Source organism: Cyprinus carpio, chromosome B5 (genome assembly GCF_018340385.1).
Source record: "Cyprinus carpio isolate SPL01 chromosome B5, ASM1834038v1, whole genome shotgun sequence".
NCBI classification, from domain to species: Eukaryota; Metazoa; Chordata; class Actinopteri; order Cypriniformes; family Cyprinidae; genus Cyprinus; species Cyprinus carpio.
The window spans coordinates 14,879,484-14,898,023 of record NC_056601.1 but is presented as its reverse complement, the minus strand read 5'-3'; the positions used below and the strand labels follow the sequence as shown (position 1 = coordinate 14,898,023).

The 18,540-nt window shown below is 36.4% G+C and overlaps 1 protein-coding gene across 1 annotated transcript in view; it reads right to left on the bottom strand.

The window, feature by feature from the left end:
• tmem8b (transmembrane protein 8B) overlaps positions 1-15,728 on the bottom strand; it is a 119,628-nt gene extending 103,900 nt beyond the window's left edge. The window contains exon 1 of the mRNA XM_042724576.1: positions 15,424-15,728. Coding sequence (XP_042580510.1) covers positions 15,424-15,508 — 85 coding nt within the window. The 5' untranslated portion in view covers positions 15,509-15,728. The remainder of the gene's footprint in view (positions 1-15,423) is intronic.
• Between the last annotated feature and the right edge of the window lie 2,812 nt (positions 15,729-18,540).

Here is an 18,540-nt window from a genome sequence, read left to right as displayed (position 1 = left end):
GTACTCTCTATTTTTGGTTCTGACTTCAAGACTTCAAAGATTATCTTTAAATGAGGATAAAACTCTCTTATCTTATTTTGAGCCAGATCCTTCACTAAATGCAATTTCGGCTTGTTATGTTAAAGCACGTTACAACAGTAAAGAATTTTTTTTTTCTACTTGCCAATAAAGTTGACAGTAGCTAAGATTCCCTGCTCTTTCAAAAAAATAAAACCTTACATTTTAAAGTAATTTTTTCGGAAAGATTTGGTGGTAATTAAAATATATAATCATTTATTTGCGTTTATAATTTCTAATCTTAAAGGTGCTGTATGTAAGATTTTGACTCTACAAAAGCATAAAAATACCACAATATGTTTGCAGATATTTAAGAAACATGCTAAGTTAACATACTTGTTTATCTGAAAAAAACAATGCTAAGGTCAGTTATTCTCCTTTGAAAATGTCCATTCTAGGCCAGAATGTCGGTGTTTGTTTTGGTTTGTAAACCCCGCCCACTGTCAGTTTACCCAATTGTATTTCAGCATCCCGGGTTGCCAGTTGGCGGAAAACACAGCGTATTTCATTTCGTTCATCGTCAAGTGCGCTCGTTCCTGTTTGTGTCATCAATCTGGCAACCTACATGTGCGACAAGTCTGAGGAGGAAGGGCCGGGTGAAAAAAACCCTCTCCAATATTTTGAATTTGGACTGCAATACTAGTTCAACCACTCGGTGTCAATCCTACATACAGCACCTTTAAATGTATAATTGTTAATATGCTTAAACATATTTGTTGCACGCTTTTCAAACACATAAATATTTTATCTTATTACAAATATTATTAATTATAGAAAAAGTATGAGTAATTATAACAAGATAATCCAAGACTTCAAAAATTATGATGCCATAGCATTACTGATTGGTTTGCAATTTTCCTTAACAATGACACCAAGGCTATCACAAATCATTATTTCCATTTCAGCAAAGCTTCATTTATGTCAGCCAGCTAGATATTATTTGAAAAGTTTAAAAAGTTGACAAGCAGGAATCGCAGAGTAAATCAAATAATTCAGTTTGCAACTGTTTATCCGACTTATTAAAGAGGTCTCTGTAAGTTGGGCCCATGACTACCATGGCCATTTCTTCAGTGTGTACAATCCAAATATATATATACTGTATAGAGAGAGAGAGATATCTGCAGAACAATGCAGATTGTAAGTGAGTGTAGTAAGAAAACATATGCCAATAAAATGAAAATACGGATGCAACACATGACACCCACGCAGTTGTTTATGACTTCATCATTGTTCAGTTTGCAGGCCTTACAGAAACAACTCAACATTCATATCAGAGAAGCTCTGAATCTCCACTTCATCGCCTGTTTCTCAAAGCCATACACATAGAGGAACCATCCGTGCCTTTGCGTTGCATGGCAACCTGCTCAGAACTGATGTAGTGATATATTGCCAGAGTTAAATAAAAGAAAGAGAGAGACTCAGAGAAAGGAAAAGATAAGGGCACAGGAAAACATGGACTCATCGACAAGATGGAAAAATGGAAAAGTGAAAAGTTTCCATATGTATATGCAACCAAAAGATTGATGTCTTTTTTACCTATAATGTATTGACAGGAAGCTTGATTTTTTTTTTCAAGGCCAACAGTAGCTACAGTATATGTGCAATTCAATAAAAGACATTGTCTTTTTTTTTCATACTTCAAAGCCTTTCTTTGTTTTATAAGACAAAGAACAAGCCTGCTGTTAGGAAGGTTCATTTAGATATTTTTCCTTAAATATGTAACAAGCAGGGACAGAATACTAAATGTGCAACAGTTTAAAACTGGAGGTGAGGAGATATCGATTTGTACTTATGGCAGGACATCTTTTAAGACTTTAAATGCACAGATCAGCACAGGATGGTATTTTATGTCTAATGGTGGAGTGATTCATTAAAACACACCTTTGCAACGAGGAGGCAGAGAGCACACGTCGATAAGTACTCTCAAAGCTGGTGTAAAACCAAGGGTAAATTTGATTTGCCGTTTATGACCGGCATTAACCCAGTGCTCTGTAAATAAACTTTATGGCACAATTGGTTTTAATACTCCAGCTGTGAATCTGAAAAATAGACTGCAACCATCAAAAAGTGGGGGAAAAAGAAGCCTTTTACCTTAGTTTGACTTTTGAGACAAGCCAATGTCATTTTCTGTCTAATGTGATTGCAGTTGAATGGCAACTCTACAAGCCAAAAGTGCAGCTCTTAAATGTGAATCATTAGTAATGCATTCATCTATAAAGTGTGGTTCTAGCACATACTGTTCAAAAGTTTAGTTAAGATTTTATTTTATTTTTTTTTTTTGTAAGAAATACATTTTTATAAGAAGTCTCTAATACTCACTCATTTTTTTAGCAATTTAATGAAGTATCTTTTTTTCTAAAACTGCAAAAAAAGAAAGTAAAGAAAAAAAAATCATACCGACATCAAAATTGTAATATAGATAATATATATAATAACATTAGTGGATTGCTAAGTATTTTTACATTTCTAAAGCTGTGCGTATGTAAATATGTTTTAGATTCTGTAAAAAAAAAAAAAAAAATTCCATGTTGTACATTTCTTGTTTTGTAAAATACCAACGAATAATGAGATCAGGCTGGTTTTTGGCACTCACAATGTGCTTTCTGTCTCTCTTCTGATGTAGAGACATGCAGATGAAATTGCCAATAACCAGCCAGAAAGATACACAATCTCATCTTGAAATAAAATTACGAGGTAGCAGGCTAAAAGATAAGATGTGAGATAATCAAGGACAAGGGTTTTTCACAGAAATGAGAAGCAGATGATGGAGGTAAAAAGTAATCCAATTAAGTAGCTCCCGAGAGGAAGGTCAGCACAGGATTTTATTAGGGTTCAGAACAGGTCATTAAGCATTTATAACATTTCGGAAATGCAATTAGATGACTACGAGGGACGTTTCTTTTGGTTATTATCCAGTAGCTTTCAACCGAATGACTTGAGAAGCCCATCAGTCTCTGTGGCGAGGTGTTGTGATGGCCTTTCAAATATGTTCTCAAGCTGCTGGGGTAGAAAGACACACACAGAACGCTGCAGAGCCCAGTGATATGCTGTCTGCAGATTAGCAGCCCAGGGGTCACACTGATCTCCAGCAGCATGAGGAAAGTCTCTGCCCGTGTTGTGGGGCTTACTGCTGTTACAGAGTTTCTGTAGCCTAAAGTGGTACAGGTTTGATTGAATATACTACTAATCTCTGACAGACACATGGACAACATTTTTTCCTCAACATTTCTTCCTGAAGGATTTTATTGTTTTTATTCCTAAGAGGAAAAAATGGAGACGCACACATTCTTCAGTATATCTTCTTTTGTGTCCAGCACATACAGCAAAAAAAATAAAAAAAAAAATAATATATATATATATATATATATATATATATATATATATATATATATATATATATATATATATATATAAAATATATTTAAAATGTATATTTTTTTATAAAATATATATATGTAGAAAATATTTTTTGAACATTTTTAGTATTTAAAAAAAAAACAGATTTCAACTTGGATAAACATGCAAATGTCTTTTTCTTTTCCTTTCTTTATACGAATGGCTGACACAAACTCAAGCAACTGCAATCCATTAAAGAACAAATATATTACACGAAAAGGCCACCAGTGTGAAAATGGCACGACATAACAATTTACATTACATTTATGCATTTAGCAGACACTTTTATCCAAAGCGACTTTTTTACCTAACATGTATTCCCTGGGAATCAAACCCACAACCTTTTGTGCTGCTAACGCAATGCTCTACCACTGAGCCACAGGAACACATAAATCCTAAATAGCACACTGGCACTCTACAGCACACTTCCTCTCAGCTGAGGTATGCTAATTGCCTTCTAAACAGGCTATGTAGCATTGTTTCGAGTGCTAGCTCACAGGTGAAGGATTTGCCTCTGAAAAAAATCTTTAATGTTCACTCTTCATCTGTCAAACCTATAAAAAGAGCAGGCCTGCCAGGCCCATTTACTGCTGCCAAAAATGAAGCCTTGTCTCTGGCGTTTGGCATATTGCACCTGACAGGACCCAGGGCAAAGACCGAGAGCCAATTTCAGCTTCTTGGCAGGGCTGCAGCGAGAGTTCGGTGTGGCCTTGCTGAAAGGTGAAAGACTGTAATAAAGAAGATGTGAGGTTTTAATATTAATGTTAGCAAGGGTGAAAATGGAGACGTAGGATCAGGTACGAACAATTGAGAGGGCACTCAGAGAGGCTATGAAACGAGATGGCGGCGAGGCCTAGAGATTGGAGAACTGTTTGCCTGCTGGGTCGTGCAGCTCTGAGTGTGAGCTGAGTGCTGAGGTCTTATTGACTGATTGAAGATTGTGGGACTAGCAAAGTGTGCAAAAATACCCACACACTTCAATAATCCAATATGCTATAATAAAAAAAAATACGAATGTGGTAAATTTGACATGAAGCTTAGGGCATTATGTAAGGCTGTTAAAAATGTATTCAAGGAATTTTCTGGGTTCAGCAACTGACAGCATTTGTGGCATAATGTTGACTCCAAAAAAATCGAGGTTAATGGAGGCACTTACAATGGAAGTGAATGCCGAAAGGTAAAGCTTATAATTTTATATAGCACTGTTAAAACTTATGTATTATCTGAGCTTTAAAGCTTTGAAATCCTTTTTACAGTAGTATTAATTTTATTATTATTAAGTATTTGCATTACTTGTGTATTAATTGAGCTGTAAAGCTTTTAAATGATTTTATAGCAGGTTTACTTGTGTGTTATTACTTGTGAATTATTTGTATTGTGTATTATTTTTTGTAAAGCTTGTAAAGTTTTACTTGTGTATTATTACTTGTGTATTACTTGAGTATTATTTGAGCTGTAAAGCTTTGAAATGAAAATTTAAATCAGTGATTTTTCTGTTAGTTTATGGAGTTGTGTTGTCTTATTGACAAAGTTTAAACATAAAATTGTTAACATACCTCTTGTGTCAATATTTTAGAAGCAGTATTTTGATGGACCTCAACTTGAACTGAACCTGAAATATTTCTTTAACAAAACAATCAAATATGAATCTATGCCACCATCTCAAAACCACGGAACGCTGTGCACTGCAGCACTGGAGTGATTTTGAGACGCTCTCTGATGCCTGCAATGCCCTTATGCTCAGAGTCTGAAGAAATCTTCCCCTATTGATTTCTTCTTTTTGCCTTCCTTTGACACAGGCAGACCTCCTGAGGGGAGTTTCCTCCTGCCCAGGTGCCCCCTGTAGCTTACTCGGGTCATGAATCATTCAAGGCATCATCTGCTGAATAGAGACCCACGGCAACTGCAGCGCAAACATACCGCACGGGTTCGGAAGTGGGGTTGGCTCTGCTTTTAGGGACACAAAATAAATGTCTTAGAGGATATGTACAGTACAAATGCTTAAAAAAGACATGGCAAATCAGAATTTTGATGTTACACCCGAAACCATTTTTAAAGGGAATATCTGTATAACTCCTGTCAAAAAGGGATTTACAAAAACCAAAAATGCTTTTAGTAAAACTGAATTCCTTCAAAGAGAACCCTGCAGGACGGAAGAAGAAAAAAACATTCACAAACAAACAATTTAGCCTCAAACAAGGTCTCTCAACCTGGCCAACTGGTCTATAGATGATTGCCCAGCCTGGCCAAGCTGGACGTATTTAATATTCTTATATACTCAAAAACTTCCCACAGTGGAGATATATGCAAATATCATCTCATTATTACTGGTACTATATTAGATCAATAAAACACATTTATATTGCAGGTTTGCATGTACCAATCTATTTTTACTGATCTACAAATTTTACATTTAATTAGCTGAGATATTTTTATTTCAAAGCACTGAAAGTCTTTTTTATCCCTTATATATACACACTACCATTCAAAAGATTTACGTTTCTTCCTTTTTTTTCTTTTATTCAGCAAGGATGAATTAAATTGACGGAATTGACAGTAACGCCTTATAGATAAAAACCAAAAAAATTACAAATAATATTTTTTTTAAACTGAACTGAAGAAAAAAAAAAAAAGTTTTTTTTGAGCACCAAATCATAATATTAGAATGATTTCTTAAGGATTGTGTGACACTGAAGACTAAAGTAATGGCCGATGAAAATTCAGCTTTGTCATCACAGGAGCTAATTACATTTTATAATGTATTATAATAGAGAACATTCATTTAAAATTGTAAAAACTATTTTACAATATTCATGTTTTACTGATTTTTTTTTAAATTAATGCAGCCTGGGAGAGAACTGTGTGTGCATGGAAATGATATGATGGCCAATTATTACAACTGATGATCAAACAATTTTTTAGAAATTTAATTAGTACTATTAGTATAAAAAAAGTTAACAAAAGCCAGCAAACCCCATGACTCTGTCAGGCATTTTCCCAAAAGACAGATCTACAATTATGACAATGATTACATGATAGTAATAAAACACACATATTTATATTGCAGGTCTTTCTTTATGTTAAAACAGGCCGATTCAGAAGGCCCTTGTGGGGCCATTTTAGCCATTATGACTTGCCCTTTTAAAAGGGAGCAGCAGAAAATGCCTGTGACACTTGGGCATTGCATAAGCAATCAAAAAAGAAAAAGCCAAAAATACCACACTCCAAGATGTCACTGCCTAGACTAGGCCTGTTGGAAATAAGCTCAACACCGTTGGCAGACACAAAAAAGATGCTCGCCCACACACACACACACACACACAGACTGCAGCAGCTCCGTGAATGTTCAGGAATCCCCTCTCTGCCTCTCTGTGAGCTTGATGTAAATGGGCCTCTGGTGCGTTGATAATAATTAATGATAATAAGAGGAATGATGGATGACGTTGTTACTGCACTAGCAGACACAGCAGAAAAGTTTTCTGCTTTTTCTTTCTCCCTGTGACTTGTTCCTCTCCTCTCGGCATCCAAACTATCCGTCCGCAATTTTATCCGTCAGGCCTCAGTTGTGCAAACAGGCTCCTCAGCAAACCAGCCGCTCTGGATGGCCACAGGCAAAGCAGCTGTCAGCTTCACTCTCTCGCTTTCGTCTCTCTCCATTTCTCTCTCCTGTCCTTGTCACTTTCTTAGCATTCATATTTACGCTCCTTCTTGCTTCCTCTCTCGTTGTTTCAGAGTAAATATACAGTATGGCTCGTAGACATCCCAATGAAAAATGTGACAGGAACTGGTTTTAACATAGGCTCATTGGAAAAACGTGCCACTTCCTACATTTTCACAAAAACTTACCAATGCATAAAAATTCACTGCAGTTTCCAACTGAAATGAACACTAAGTAGAACACCAACAATTTATTATTCCTTTTAACACAAATTAAGAGCAAATTATTGATTAATTAACACATATTTTTGTGTGCTTCCTAGCAAAATACAATGATATGACCCCACATAACGTTGACATTCACATTTTGGCATTCGCATTATAACCAGCACCTTTTATGACTTTTCAGACGTTTAGTAAACTTGCTCGGTAGCTCATCTGGTATACAGCATTTCCCTTGTGATTGCCTTGTGAGTCTTGTGAAACATGAGTAATTACTTCAGTAAATGCAGTTTCAACTCATGTTTGCTTTTGTTTACACTATCGGATAGGTTTAGGATATAGAGTTTATTGTAGTGTATATCATTGTCAAATGCAATAGAGCACTGACCTCACTGGACATTTAATTTCAGACCTGTACAACATTCAATGCAATAAAGCATTGCCAGAATCACATTCATCTGTTTTGAATAAAACTGAACACACTTTTAAAGCCACTCACAAGCCATTTCACTTTAAAGTTTACACAAAATGTGCATCAAAGTTTGGATGGTGAGATGAGGGGAGTTTCTGCATTTTTCCAGAAATGTCGCCACAGATATGTTTTGCCAATGAGCTTGGGCTGCTTGGTTCATGTTCCTACTTCATTAAAGGATTAATTGACCCCAAAATTAAAATTTTGTCATTATTCACTTACTCATGTTGTTCAAGCCTGCATGACTTTCCTTCTCAAGTGGAAAACAAAAGCAGACATTTTAAAGAATGTTTTTGTTACATACAATAAGTCAAATTTTCAAAATTTCTTCTTAAAGAAGATAGTAAGTCACAGGTTTGGAAAGACATGAGGGTTAGTAGATGATAACATTTTTTTATTTTTTGGTTAGTAAACTATCACTTTAATAATCACACAAACTCTATCATGTCCTTTTCTCTTATGCAGACCAAAAGCAGGCGCTTTTTCCCCACCAAGAGTAGCACAAGTTCCCAGAGGAAACTTTAGTTTGGCTGGTGCTGGATTACATGTGGATTAGTGCTCCTAATGGCCCTGATCTCTCCTAATTCCCATCAATCCTTCTCATCTGAAACATGAAGAACTGAAAGCGAAATCACAAAAATCCAGCTTATGCGAATTGGAAATTCGATATGCGCTGATTTTTCTGTACAACAGAAAGGCGAAGCCGCTCGTTAACGATTTTCAATGTTTTTGTTTTCTCTCTAAGCCGTTGCACTCAACACATTCTGTAATCAAGAACAGTCTTTTGAAATTGAAAAGAGAAGTTTCCTCTTCAGACAGTTCCGCTAATTAATGTTTGCTTGAGGATGAGAGAAATGTGTTGTGGTAACCTTTCACAGCAAGCCGGTGAATTGGAGGATATAGAGTCATGGGGAGCGAGAGTGTGATTGTAAAAAAGAAGGCAAAAGAGATCCTGATGAGGGATAGAGAGCTCTTTTCCCCTGGTAGCAGTTGGTGTCTCAGTAAGGGAACGGATGTGCCGAGCCGAGTGCAATTAGCAAAGTGGCCCTAATGCCAAAATCACACAGAGAAGAACAGAGGACGACAGACCAGCCCTCTGGAGTAGAACACAAGCCTCTGTGTCGTGTACGTCGCACCGTATGTCTCCTCATTCCAACAACAGAGAGAAGAGTACTGCTGGTTTAAATTGAATAAAGCTGCTGGATCAGAAGGTGGCACTCAAAACAAACACAATCTGATAATGCCAGTGTATGTTTCTGCCATCCTTATGTTTTATGTTGGTGTTATGCTCAAAAGCATTTAGAATCACTTCAGCTGTCACTTGCTCAAGTGCAGTCAGTGTCAGTTAACGGATGGCTTTATAATAGATTTTGTTTTTGACTGTTTTTTGTGATCCTTAAAGTGATTCATGGCAAAGATAGTGTGGCAGTAATAAATGACAAACAGGGCGTCTGATGCAGATATAATAAAGTCCAAGTCGTAAAACTGTCATCTTCACCAATAGGCTAAATCCGAGAATATCTTTGGCTTCATCAATTACTTGCTGCATTTCCTCAGTCATACCAATGAGTGTTTTTATCCTCTCTCTGAATATATATATATATATACATATATATACACACACACACACACACACACAAACACATGTTTTTGGTTTGCTTGTTTGTTTGTGGTTGTTTTTAGATAGATGTCAGGACTGCAATGTAAAAACATGCAATTTTGGTAGAACAAATTGCTGAAAGGTGATTGGCAATTAAATTTTATGCCAATGGCTCCGTTATACAACATCATTTGAATTTTTTAATGATGTTTTGTGCACTACTGTACTTGCAAAACTGCTGAACATTATTTCCACAGCCAAACTTATCTTTAGAGCTGTCAGCTATTTCATAGGATTCTAAAAACAAACAGGAAAAAGAAAAAAAAAAATGTGTCTTGAATTATCCCACGATGATGATTCATTCATAATGACTCATCCTTGCTAAATAGTATTGGAAAAGATGAATTGGTGATTCTGGTGAATGTCTTGGTTTTAATTCCAGATTTTGTTCTGCACATTTTCAGCAAACAGCAGTGCACCGTGACTATGAGGTTATGACAGGATTCCTACACATTTTCCATTTCAAGATTTCCATATTCAAATGTCTAAACATTTCAGTAGATTTCCAGATCATATTTAACATAAATAGTTCATACAGCATTATTTTCAGCTTTATATATGGTATATAGTACAGTCATCTGTAAGTATTTTTATTTTCTCAGGGTTTTTTCATTGATTTTCTCAAAATGACAAGATACAGAGCCCCTAAAATAAAAGAATATACTTCAGCATGAACACAAGAAATTTTTTGTGCCCTAGAGAAACTACTCATATGCACATGGGAATGTTTTGCATGCTTACGCACTACAGTTTCTAGTTTTATATAACCTATTTCCTTTGTGCATCACTGCCATCTTACTATGAATAAAATGAGAGAAAGGATGCATATGAAATAATAAAGATCTACATGCTCAAAATTTGGCTTTCCTTATGGTAGTACCTCTAATATCAAGACCTATTGTCCAATTTAACACATCCTCTGTGGGGGGCAGAGAAACCATGACATGAAATGTGCTGATGGCATAATACGGCTTTGTGCATTGTCCTATTTGCCAAGTTCAAGGGTCTATAAAAAAAGACTGGTACTGTAAAAAAATTGTTCAAAACTTGGCTTTCATTAGGGCAGTATGTCATAATTCAAGGCCTTAGGTTTCTTTAATACATATCCTGTGGCGGCCAAGAAACCACACTGCGAAGTGGGCTGATGGCTCAATACTGTAGGTGGCTCAGTGTGCATTGTCCTATATGCATATATCCTATTTAATGCTTTCTTGTGCGCACATAAAAGTCTGTATATTTTTTTTATTTTTGCAGAGGTCCTTAAGGGCTATGTAATACGGTGCTAAGAATATCATGAGAAGAAACCCAAAATGTTCATAACCTGCATTCTGCATAATTAAATAATCACTAAAGAATCACTAAACAGCTGTCCGGAAAACACACTTCTTGCTGATAAATTTATTTTCATTGAATTCTTAATTTTCCATTATAAAAATTAAATAAGGGCAAAAGTCAAAATAAGTGGAAATGCAAATATTTTTTCATACTCTGCTCTCTTTTTTCCTAACCATGTAGGAACCCTGTTATGAGCAAAAAATAGAGCATAAAGCTAAATAAATCTACATTATGACATGTGAATACAGTAACTTTTCTGCTGTTTTTGAATATAAAATACGACAAATATCTTTATATAAAATATAAATATAAAAATTCAACATTATCAGGTCAAAGGCAATGCACAAATACACAGGAAACACATCTAAAATTAACAGGTCTAATATAGTAACTTTAGTAAAAAAAACTAATTATAAATTATTAAACCAGATTACATTAGATACACCAACGCAGTTCAATTTTAAGTGTCAGATCAGGTAGAAATAGCTCCTTATCCCTTTAACAAGCCTCTCAACCAGTGGAGCACATTTTGAGTCATGATATCCTGTTGTACTGAACTCAACCTGATTAAAGCATCTCTACCATCTGTATGCTGTGTTAAGCACAAAACATATTAGTTATCACTGCAGTTTTCAAGAATATACACATTTTCAAGATGGTTTTAACATAGGCAGTGAGATCACTCATATTGCGTGTGACCATTTTCATACATCTTTCTCAGGCAATTATATTTTTATGCAATATCCTTTCAGAAAGCTAGTTTGAATTTTTTTTTAACAACTGCACATTGTGCTCTTACATTCAGTAGAAGATTACTGCTGTTCTTCTAGCTATTTCTCTGGCAAAACAAGAAGAATTTGATATTAAGAATTCATTACATAAAATGCAACACCCCCAAGGACATTATTCTCAATAAAGGAAGAAGCCACAAGGTTGCCCCAATCATACGATCTTGAGGAACATAGAGAGAAGCTAGAAGGCTTCCATGTGTAAAAATCTCAAGAGTTTATCCAGGGCTCCATATATTATTTATAAACATTTTTTCCACATCTTTATCACTGACTGTAAAATTTTCCCACAGTTTGGATGCACACTTGACTCAACCATCTGAAGAACTTTTTGACAGTGCTCAACAATTTAGACATCACAAAAGCAGACTTCCATTAGTTACCGGAGACTTTGAGATTAGCAGCTTGGTGCGGCGCATATTGAATTATGCGATGGCATCACATCAATCAGAGAGCAGTGACACGCATTCATCGGACTGAGCAAAGTAATGAAGCCCTAAATCTCCCTGCGGGTTTGTTGTGGCGCCGTTCATCTTGCAGTGTTTTAATTGATTTCGGACTTGCTTGTGAGTAAAGGTGATATATGCATCACTGGATGGGGACAGCTGATGAAACCAAAGTTTGCACTGTGTTATACAGGACTGTAAAGCAAAGATGTGATGAATTTGTGGAATATTATTTCAAATTCATAAAAAAAAAAAATGTTAGTGGTCATTGTCAATATACAATAAGGCCTTATACAAAAGAACTGAAGAGACATTTGTAAATTTCTATATCTGATATGTAAAATATATTTGTATAATATTGTACAGTACAGTACAGTAAAGCCATGGGTTTACTCAAGAATTGCCTATATCCTTTTTAGAATATTAGTTTTGATTTGAGTAAAATAAATATCTCATAACTTATCTGTGGTTAACATCACTTAATGGGACATAAATGACACAAATTCTTACATTTAATTCATTTTGAAAATGTATTTCTTTATTTTTCTTTATTATCAACAGCTTTTTCATGGCAATATCAAAGTATTTTTAAACAAACAATAGAAAAATAGGCTTCTTATAACATACCTATATATATGCTAAATATCCTAAAAGTTTTGAATTCTGAAATTGCTGTGTGATTTAAAAACAAGTTGCTAGCAAACTGTTACATAAGGAACACCAATTTTCTACATAAAGACTATCCAATTTGTCAAGCACATAAATTGACATTAACATCCTTTGTGGTAGTTGTAACTTTTGTTTAACAAGTTATATAATTCATATGAGGAATGACTGCATGGAGAGAAAAAAAAAAGAAGAAAATTCTAGTAAATTTTACAAAGAAAAAGCAAGTTACACAAGTAAACAAGTAAAATAGCTGAAATTTGCAGACGAACACACTCCAATATTATTTGTTTTATTAACAACTTTGTTGAAATTTTTTACACTATTTTAGGTATGGCACAAAACATGAAAGTCTCTTCAAATAATGTTAACCACAGATGTTTTACTATATTTTACCAAAAAATATAAAATCATAAACCATAATTATGAACCATGTAAGATCCATGTATAAATCAATCTAAAAACTTTTTTTCTTTTGTAAGTCCCTTTGGATAAAAGCATCTGCTAAAGGCATAAATGTAAATGTAAAACCCCGTAGGAAATTCCCAACCCAAATTAGCTGGTTTGGCCAACAAACTGACATCACAACTAAGCTTTTGGCTTCACAACAGGAATAAATCTTAATTGGTCATTCAACAAATAAACTACAGCTGCTGGTTCAGATGAGCCAGTGCTGCCTCAGCAACGGTTGTCATCCTCATGTTAAAGTGAGTTCAACTCAATAATAACACACCACCTACTTACACATTAAATGTGAGTGTTAAGTAATGTACTACCACACGGTGCAAAGCTTCCCTTCACGGGTCACATCTCAGCATAATGGGATCTCACAAGCATGCTTCGTTTTAACATAAAAGTCACTCTCATATTCAAAATACTACAAAGGTTTGTTACACTCAAACACACATTGTCAATAGATAGACAGATAGATAGACAGATAGATAGATAGATAGATAGATAGATAGATAGATAGATAGATAGATAGATAGATAGATAGATAGATAGATAGATAGATAGATAGATTCAGTTATCTAATTCTTTTGACCCAGAAAAATGTGTGTATTCACTGTAACAGCTAAAAAAAACAAAGGGACTGAGTATCAGATCGAACCCGGTCAAAACATTAAGGGAGTGTGAGAGCGACAGTCAGATTCCAGACTAACAACAGAGACAGAGACAGAATCGGTAGGCTAGGGGACTCTTCTCTCAGTCACTCAGTCTCAGCCCAGCTCTTTGTCTATGTCTGTCACATTGAACTGTTTTCTTTGGTGTGCTCTGACTCATTCTTCCATGAGACTGGATGGCTCATTGGTCTTGCTTCTTTGTGCTAGCCTAAGAGCATCACTCCGTTCCTGCTGCTTGTCAATACTGTGATCAGTGCGAGCGCGCAGCCAAGTCCTGTGACTGGCGTATCTCCTTGTAACGCATTTGGTGCCCTGTTAATCAAGTGATGTTTATGAATTGCTCATGAATTATGAATCTTGTCTGCAGTAGGTAAAGTAGACAAATAATAAAAAGTTAATCACAGGAGGAAAACGAAAACATTTTCTACTATGTGTGAGTGTGTTTGTGTGTGTTAGAAGGTTCATAACACTTTTTCAACCACGCTGCATTCAAAAAAAATCTGAAACTCAAACTCAGATTAAAAAAATTACAAGAATTGTAAGTTAATAAAAAAACAAAAAATGTTATAATAATATAATAATAATATTTAATAACAACAACACATTTTACAGTGATAAAAAAATCTAAACACAAGTTATTTTCGCCTATATCTCTTTTGTTTTTTCAAACAAACAACTGCCTTGTAACGTTTCCAAAACCCACCAGCAAATACACAATAATATTGCTACTATTTGGGTTTGTGTGCTGTTCGTAATCATACTATCATCCTCGTATAACGGGATGGAGTAAAGAAAAACAGAGCACAAGACACACGAAGACCACAGTGCCTGCTATTCCTAAGAACAGCAAGAGATGTGAAGTCAGTGTCGGAACTCAAGTAGAGCTGACACTAAAGCAAGCACAGCATCCATCAGATGCGCTTTCAGACACAGCAGCGCAGGTATTGTCTTGCTCTGGCAGCCAGATGAACTTCCTTATCGATGCGATCACAAACGCATCTAGAGATAAACAAGGAAACAACTCGGAGCTCTTCTAGCGCTATCAAGCGTTTGATGACTAGAGGTAAGTTTCGAGACTTACACGCTAACATTAAAAAGCAATAATTGGATAATTGGCCAGCATATTTCCCGAAGGCAACTGATTCCGATACGGGAAACACGCTGAACTAAAACTGATTATTGGCTACAATAGAATAAAACTGAGGTAAACCGATATAGGCCAACGTACACTTGGGATAAAATGCAATAAAGTGCGGAACGTGATACATAATTACTTTGCTCTCAGTTTAGCCCGAGATTATGATAGAAGTCTTGCTAGGCATAAAGAAGCATCCACTTCTCGCGCGAAGCTCCTCAAGAATGTAGCACTCTGTCCGTGCTTTATTCTCGGGGATGTGCCTAGGACAACACTAAAACACAAATAAGACACCAGCGCAAAGAAGCAAGGCATTCCACCTGCTGTGTGGTCAAAGTGCACTAGCACTGAATGCGATGTATGCTACGGCCGAGCCATTGAGTGAAGTAGTTCAGCACCAGCACAAAAGACAGCTCCACTGCATCAAGATAGAGATCTCACTTCAACCCTCACTGAGAGACTCACCTCCGAGAGAGCAGAGCAAGGTGTAAACAAGCAACAGGATCTCCGGGCGGCCCATCCCCGACCTAAACCCTTCCAGCCACCACATCGTGATAAACTGACTGTTTACGCCCCGACGGCACGGACGCGATTTTTATATCGCTCCGCTTGTCCACATTTTCAGCTCTTGCAACGGACCAGCTGTTCGCGCATGACGTAATAGTGAAGAGGCTATTCCGAGAACGCCCCGCCTCTTCTCTGCTGTGATTGGAGGTTCGCCACACATCCATTCGATTGATTGGCGGATGGGAAGGTCAGTCAAAGGGACTGGCGTCTCGCTCTGTGCTGGTAGGAGACATGAGTGGTTTGTCCGACAAATGAGCAGCATTTCAAGTTTACTTCCTCAAGAACCAAGTTACAGCGATGGTGTTCCGTGTCTTTAAATCCCCCTCAATTTTTTTTTTTTTTTTTTTTTTGTAACTGAATACATCAACTAGCCTACTTGATGACAAGGAATGCCCTTGACACCTCTCCTTTTATCAATGAATTGTGACTATAGCGTTGTTTATTGTTATTACTTTGAAGGTAAACAGAAAATAAATACTATTTTGTAGTAATTAAATATATGGCTACATTTAAGGTAATATTCATTAGATTTCGTAGACCCTTTCGCTCTGTCGAAGAAGGAGGCCAATACAGCCATCTATTGGCCGCAGACTGACATCTCAATAAGGGAACTGAGAATTTTTCATCCACGAATTTTACAGTGTATGCAGGGCCGGCGATTGCTATAGGCGAACTAGGCGGTTGCCTAGGGCGACAAATATGTTGGGGGCGCGGGCACCCTCTTGGGTCGCCGTTACGTTACGTTAGGCAAGTGCGCAGTTGATGAAGAAAATGAAGCAGGGAACCAGTGAAACACAGACCACTGAGACCAGGGATACTCAGCCTGAAGCAGGGGCGTAGTTTATGGGGGGGATGGGGGGGAGGTAACACCCCAATATTCAAATCCATCAGTTACAACCCCCCCAATATTTCAACATGAAAATCACAGTAGATCAAATGAAAAAACTCAATCTCGCCTAGGGCAACCAAAGGGCTAGAGCCGGCCCTGAGTGTATTAATATATGTTTATAATTTAAGCGTAGTTTTTTGGGCGTTTCTAGCTGGTTGACCAGCAGCCATGCTCCAAAAACCAGCTTAACCACCTTAAACTGGTATGACCAGCTGGTATCTAGAATGCTGGCTCTAGAGGTCTACCAAAATCTTTGGATCTACGAGCCTGGCCAGCCTGGATCAGCTTAGACCAGCTTTAAACAGCATCTATGTTCCAAAACACAGATATCAGATGAATCGTTTTTCCCCCACAACGGTGAATTTATGTTGCATAGTGTTTACAATCCATTGTGACCAATTCAAATCACGGATAAAACTGCGTTTGCAAATTAATACGCTACCAAACTTACATTTTGTCAGGCAAACGCTTTGTAAAACTACAAATGTACGATGTTTTTCATGTGTGAAAGTGAACCTGAGTCGGAGAAGCGACAGTTAACTAAAGTTCACTTACCTTCAGCTAGGCTGGTTTCTTTGATAAGACTGTTTATTACAGCCACAAACTATGGCTGCTAGTCTGGTGAACCCAAACGAATACGTCTTTCAATCACAACCTGCACTTCTGGTTTTCACCGCTAGATATCGCTCTTGCCCCATCACTGATCAGTAGAGACGTGAATAAATATTTAAAACTTTGTGGACCTTTGCAGTCATTTTTTCTTATTTTGTTTCATTTTTTTTTCTTGCATTTACTTATTATTATCTTTTTTGTTAGTGTATTATAATTACCATAGGATATTCACCATATGTTGCAAAAATAGGTTAGTAAAAGATTACAAAAGAAAACTTTGCACCAGAACTGACTCATATTTTTTTAATATTTGAGCAAAATTAAAATGACACTGTATGGTCGATCTCCTGCTGTTCATTTTAACCCTGAAGATAAACAATAGTTGTTGAACATATAGTGAGTAGAAAAACAGGTAAATTGCATCGGGAGAGCCACTGAATTTCCCTTAAACCAGTATTGTTTTTCATTGTATGTTCTAGACTATTTATTTTGTCACCTAATAATATTTCTCGCTGTGTTGCCCTTGGTGTGTTTTTATAGTTTTAATGACGTATTTGGTGAGAATGCATTTGATAATGAATAATTTTCTGTTTGTGAAACACCATCACTGTTTTTGACTGTCTTAATAGTTCCCAGATGCCGCTCTGTAGGCCCGAGGATCCATCATGTGGTTTCATTTTGGCCAGCTGGACCCCCTACAGCTGCTTGAAGCTCACGTGTTCACAGTTACTGCTGTCAGACCTGCATGAATTCAGCCTGTGGAATGGAGGACAGTGGGGAAACTCTGAGTGAGTGTGTGTGTGTGTGTGTATGTGTCTGTGTGTGTGTGTGAGTGTGTGTGTGTGTGTGTGTGTGTTGGTGTGTGTGTGTGTGTGTGTTGTGGGTGTGTGTGTGTGTGTGTGTGTGTGTGTGTGTGTGTGTGTGTGTTGTTTGAGTGGGTTTATGGAGGACCACCCACATTAGCCGCATGCTTACTCAGCACTTGTGGTCTTTCTAGTCGTCCTCTATTGCTCAGACTTTATAAACTGATGACTCATAAGAAATGGTATATATATATATAATTATTTTTTTCAGCAAGGAAGCAGCAAATTGGTCAAAAGTGACAATAAAAGACATATATAATGTTACAAAAAGATTTCTATTTCAGATAAATGCTGTTCTTGTGAAATTTTTATTTGTCAAAGAATCCTGAAAAATGTTTCCAAAAAAAACTAAGCAGCACAATTGTTTTCTGAATGATCACGTGACACTGAAAACTGGAGTAATGCCTGTTGAAAATTAAGCTTTGCCATTACACGAATAAATAAAATTGTATAATATGTTAAATAGAAAACAGTCATTGTTTATTTTTAACATATAAATGCTGCCTTGGTGAACATAGGAGATTTCAAATGTTTTAAAAATTTACTTTTTATTAAAAAAAAATAATAATAATAATAATTGTGAGATTAAATTTAAAATAACAAATAAAAAAAGTCACAATGTCAAGTCAATGTGAGATACAAAGTAACATT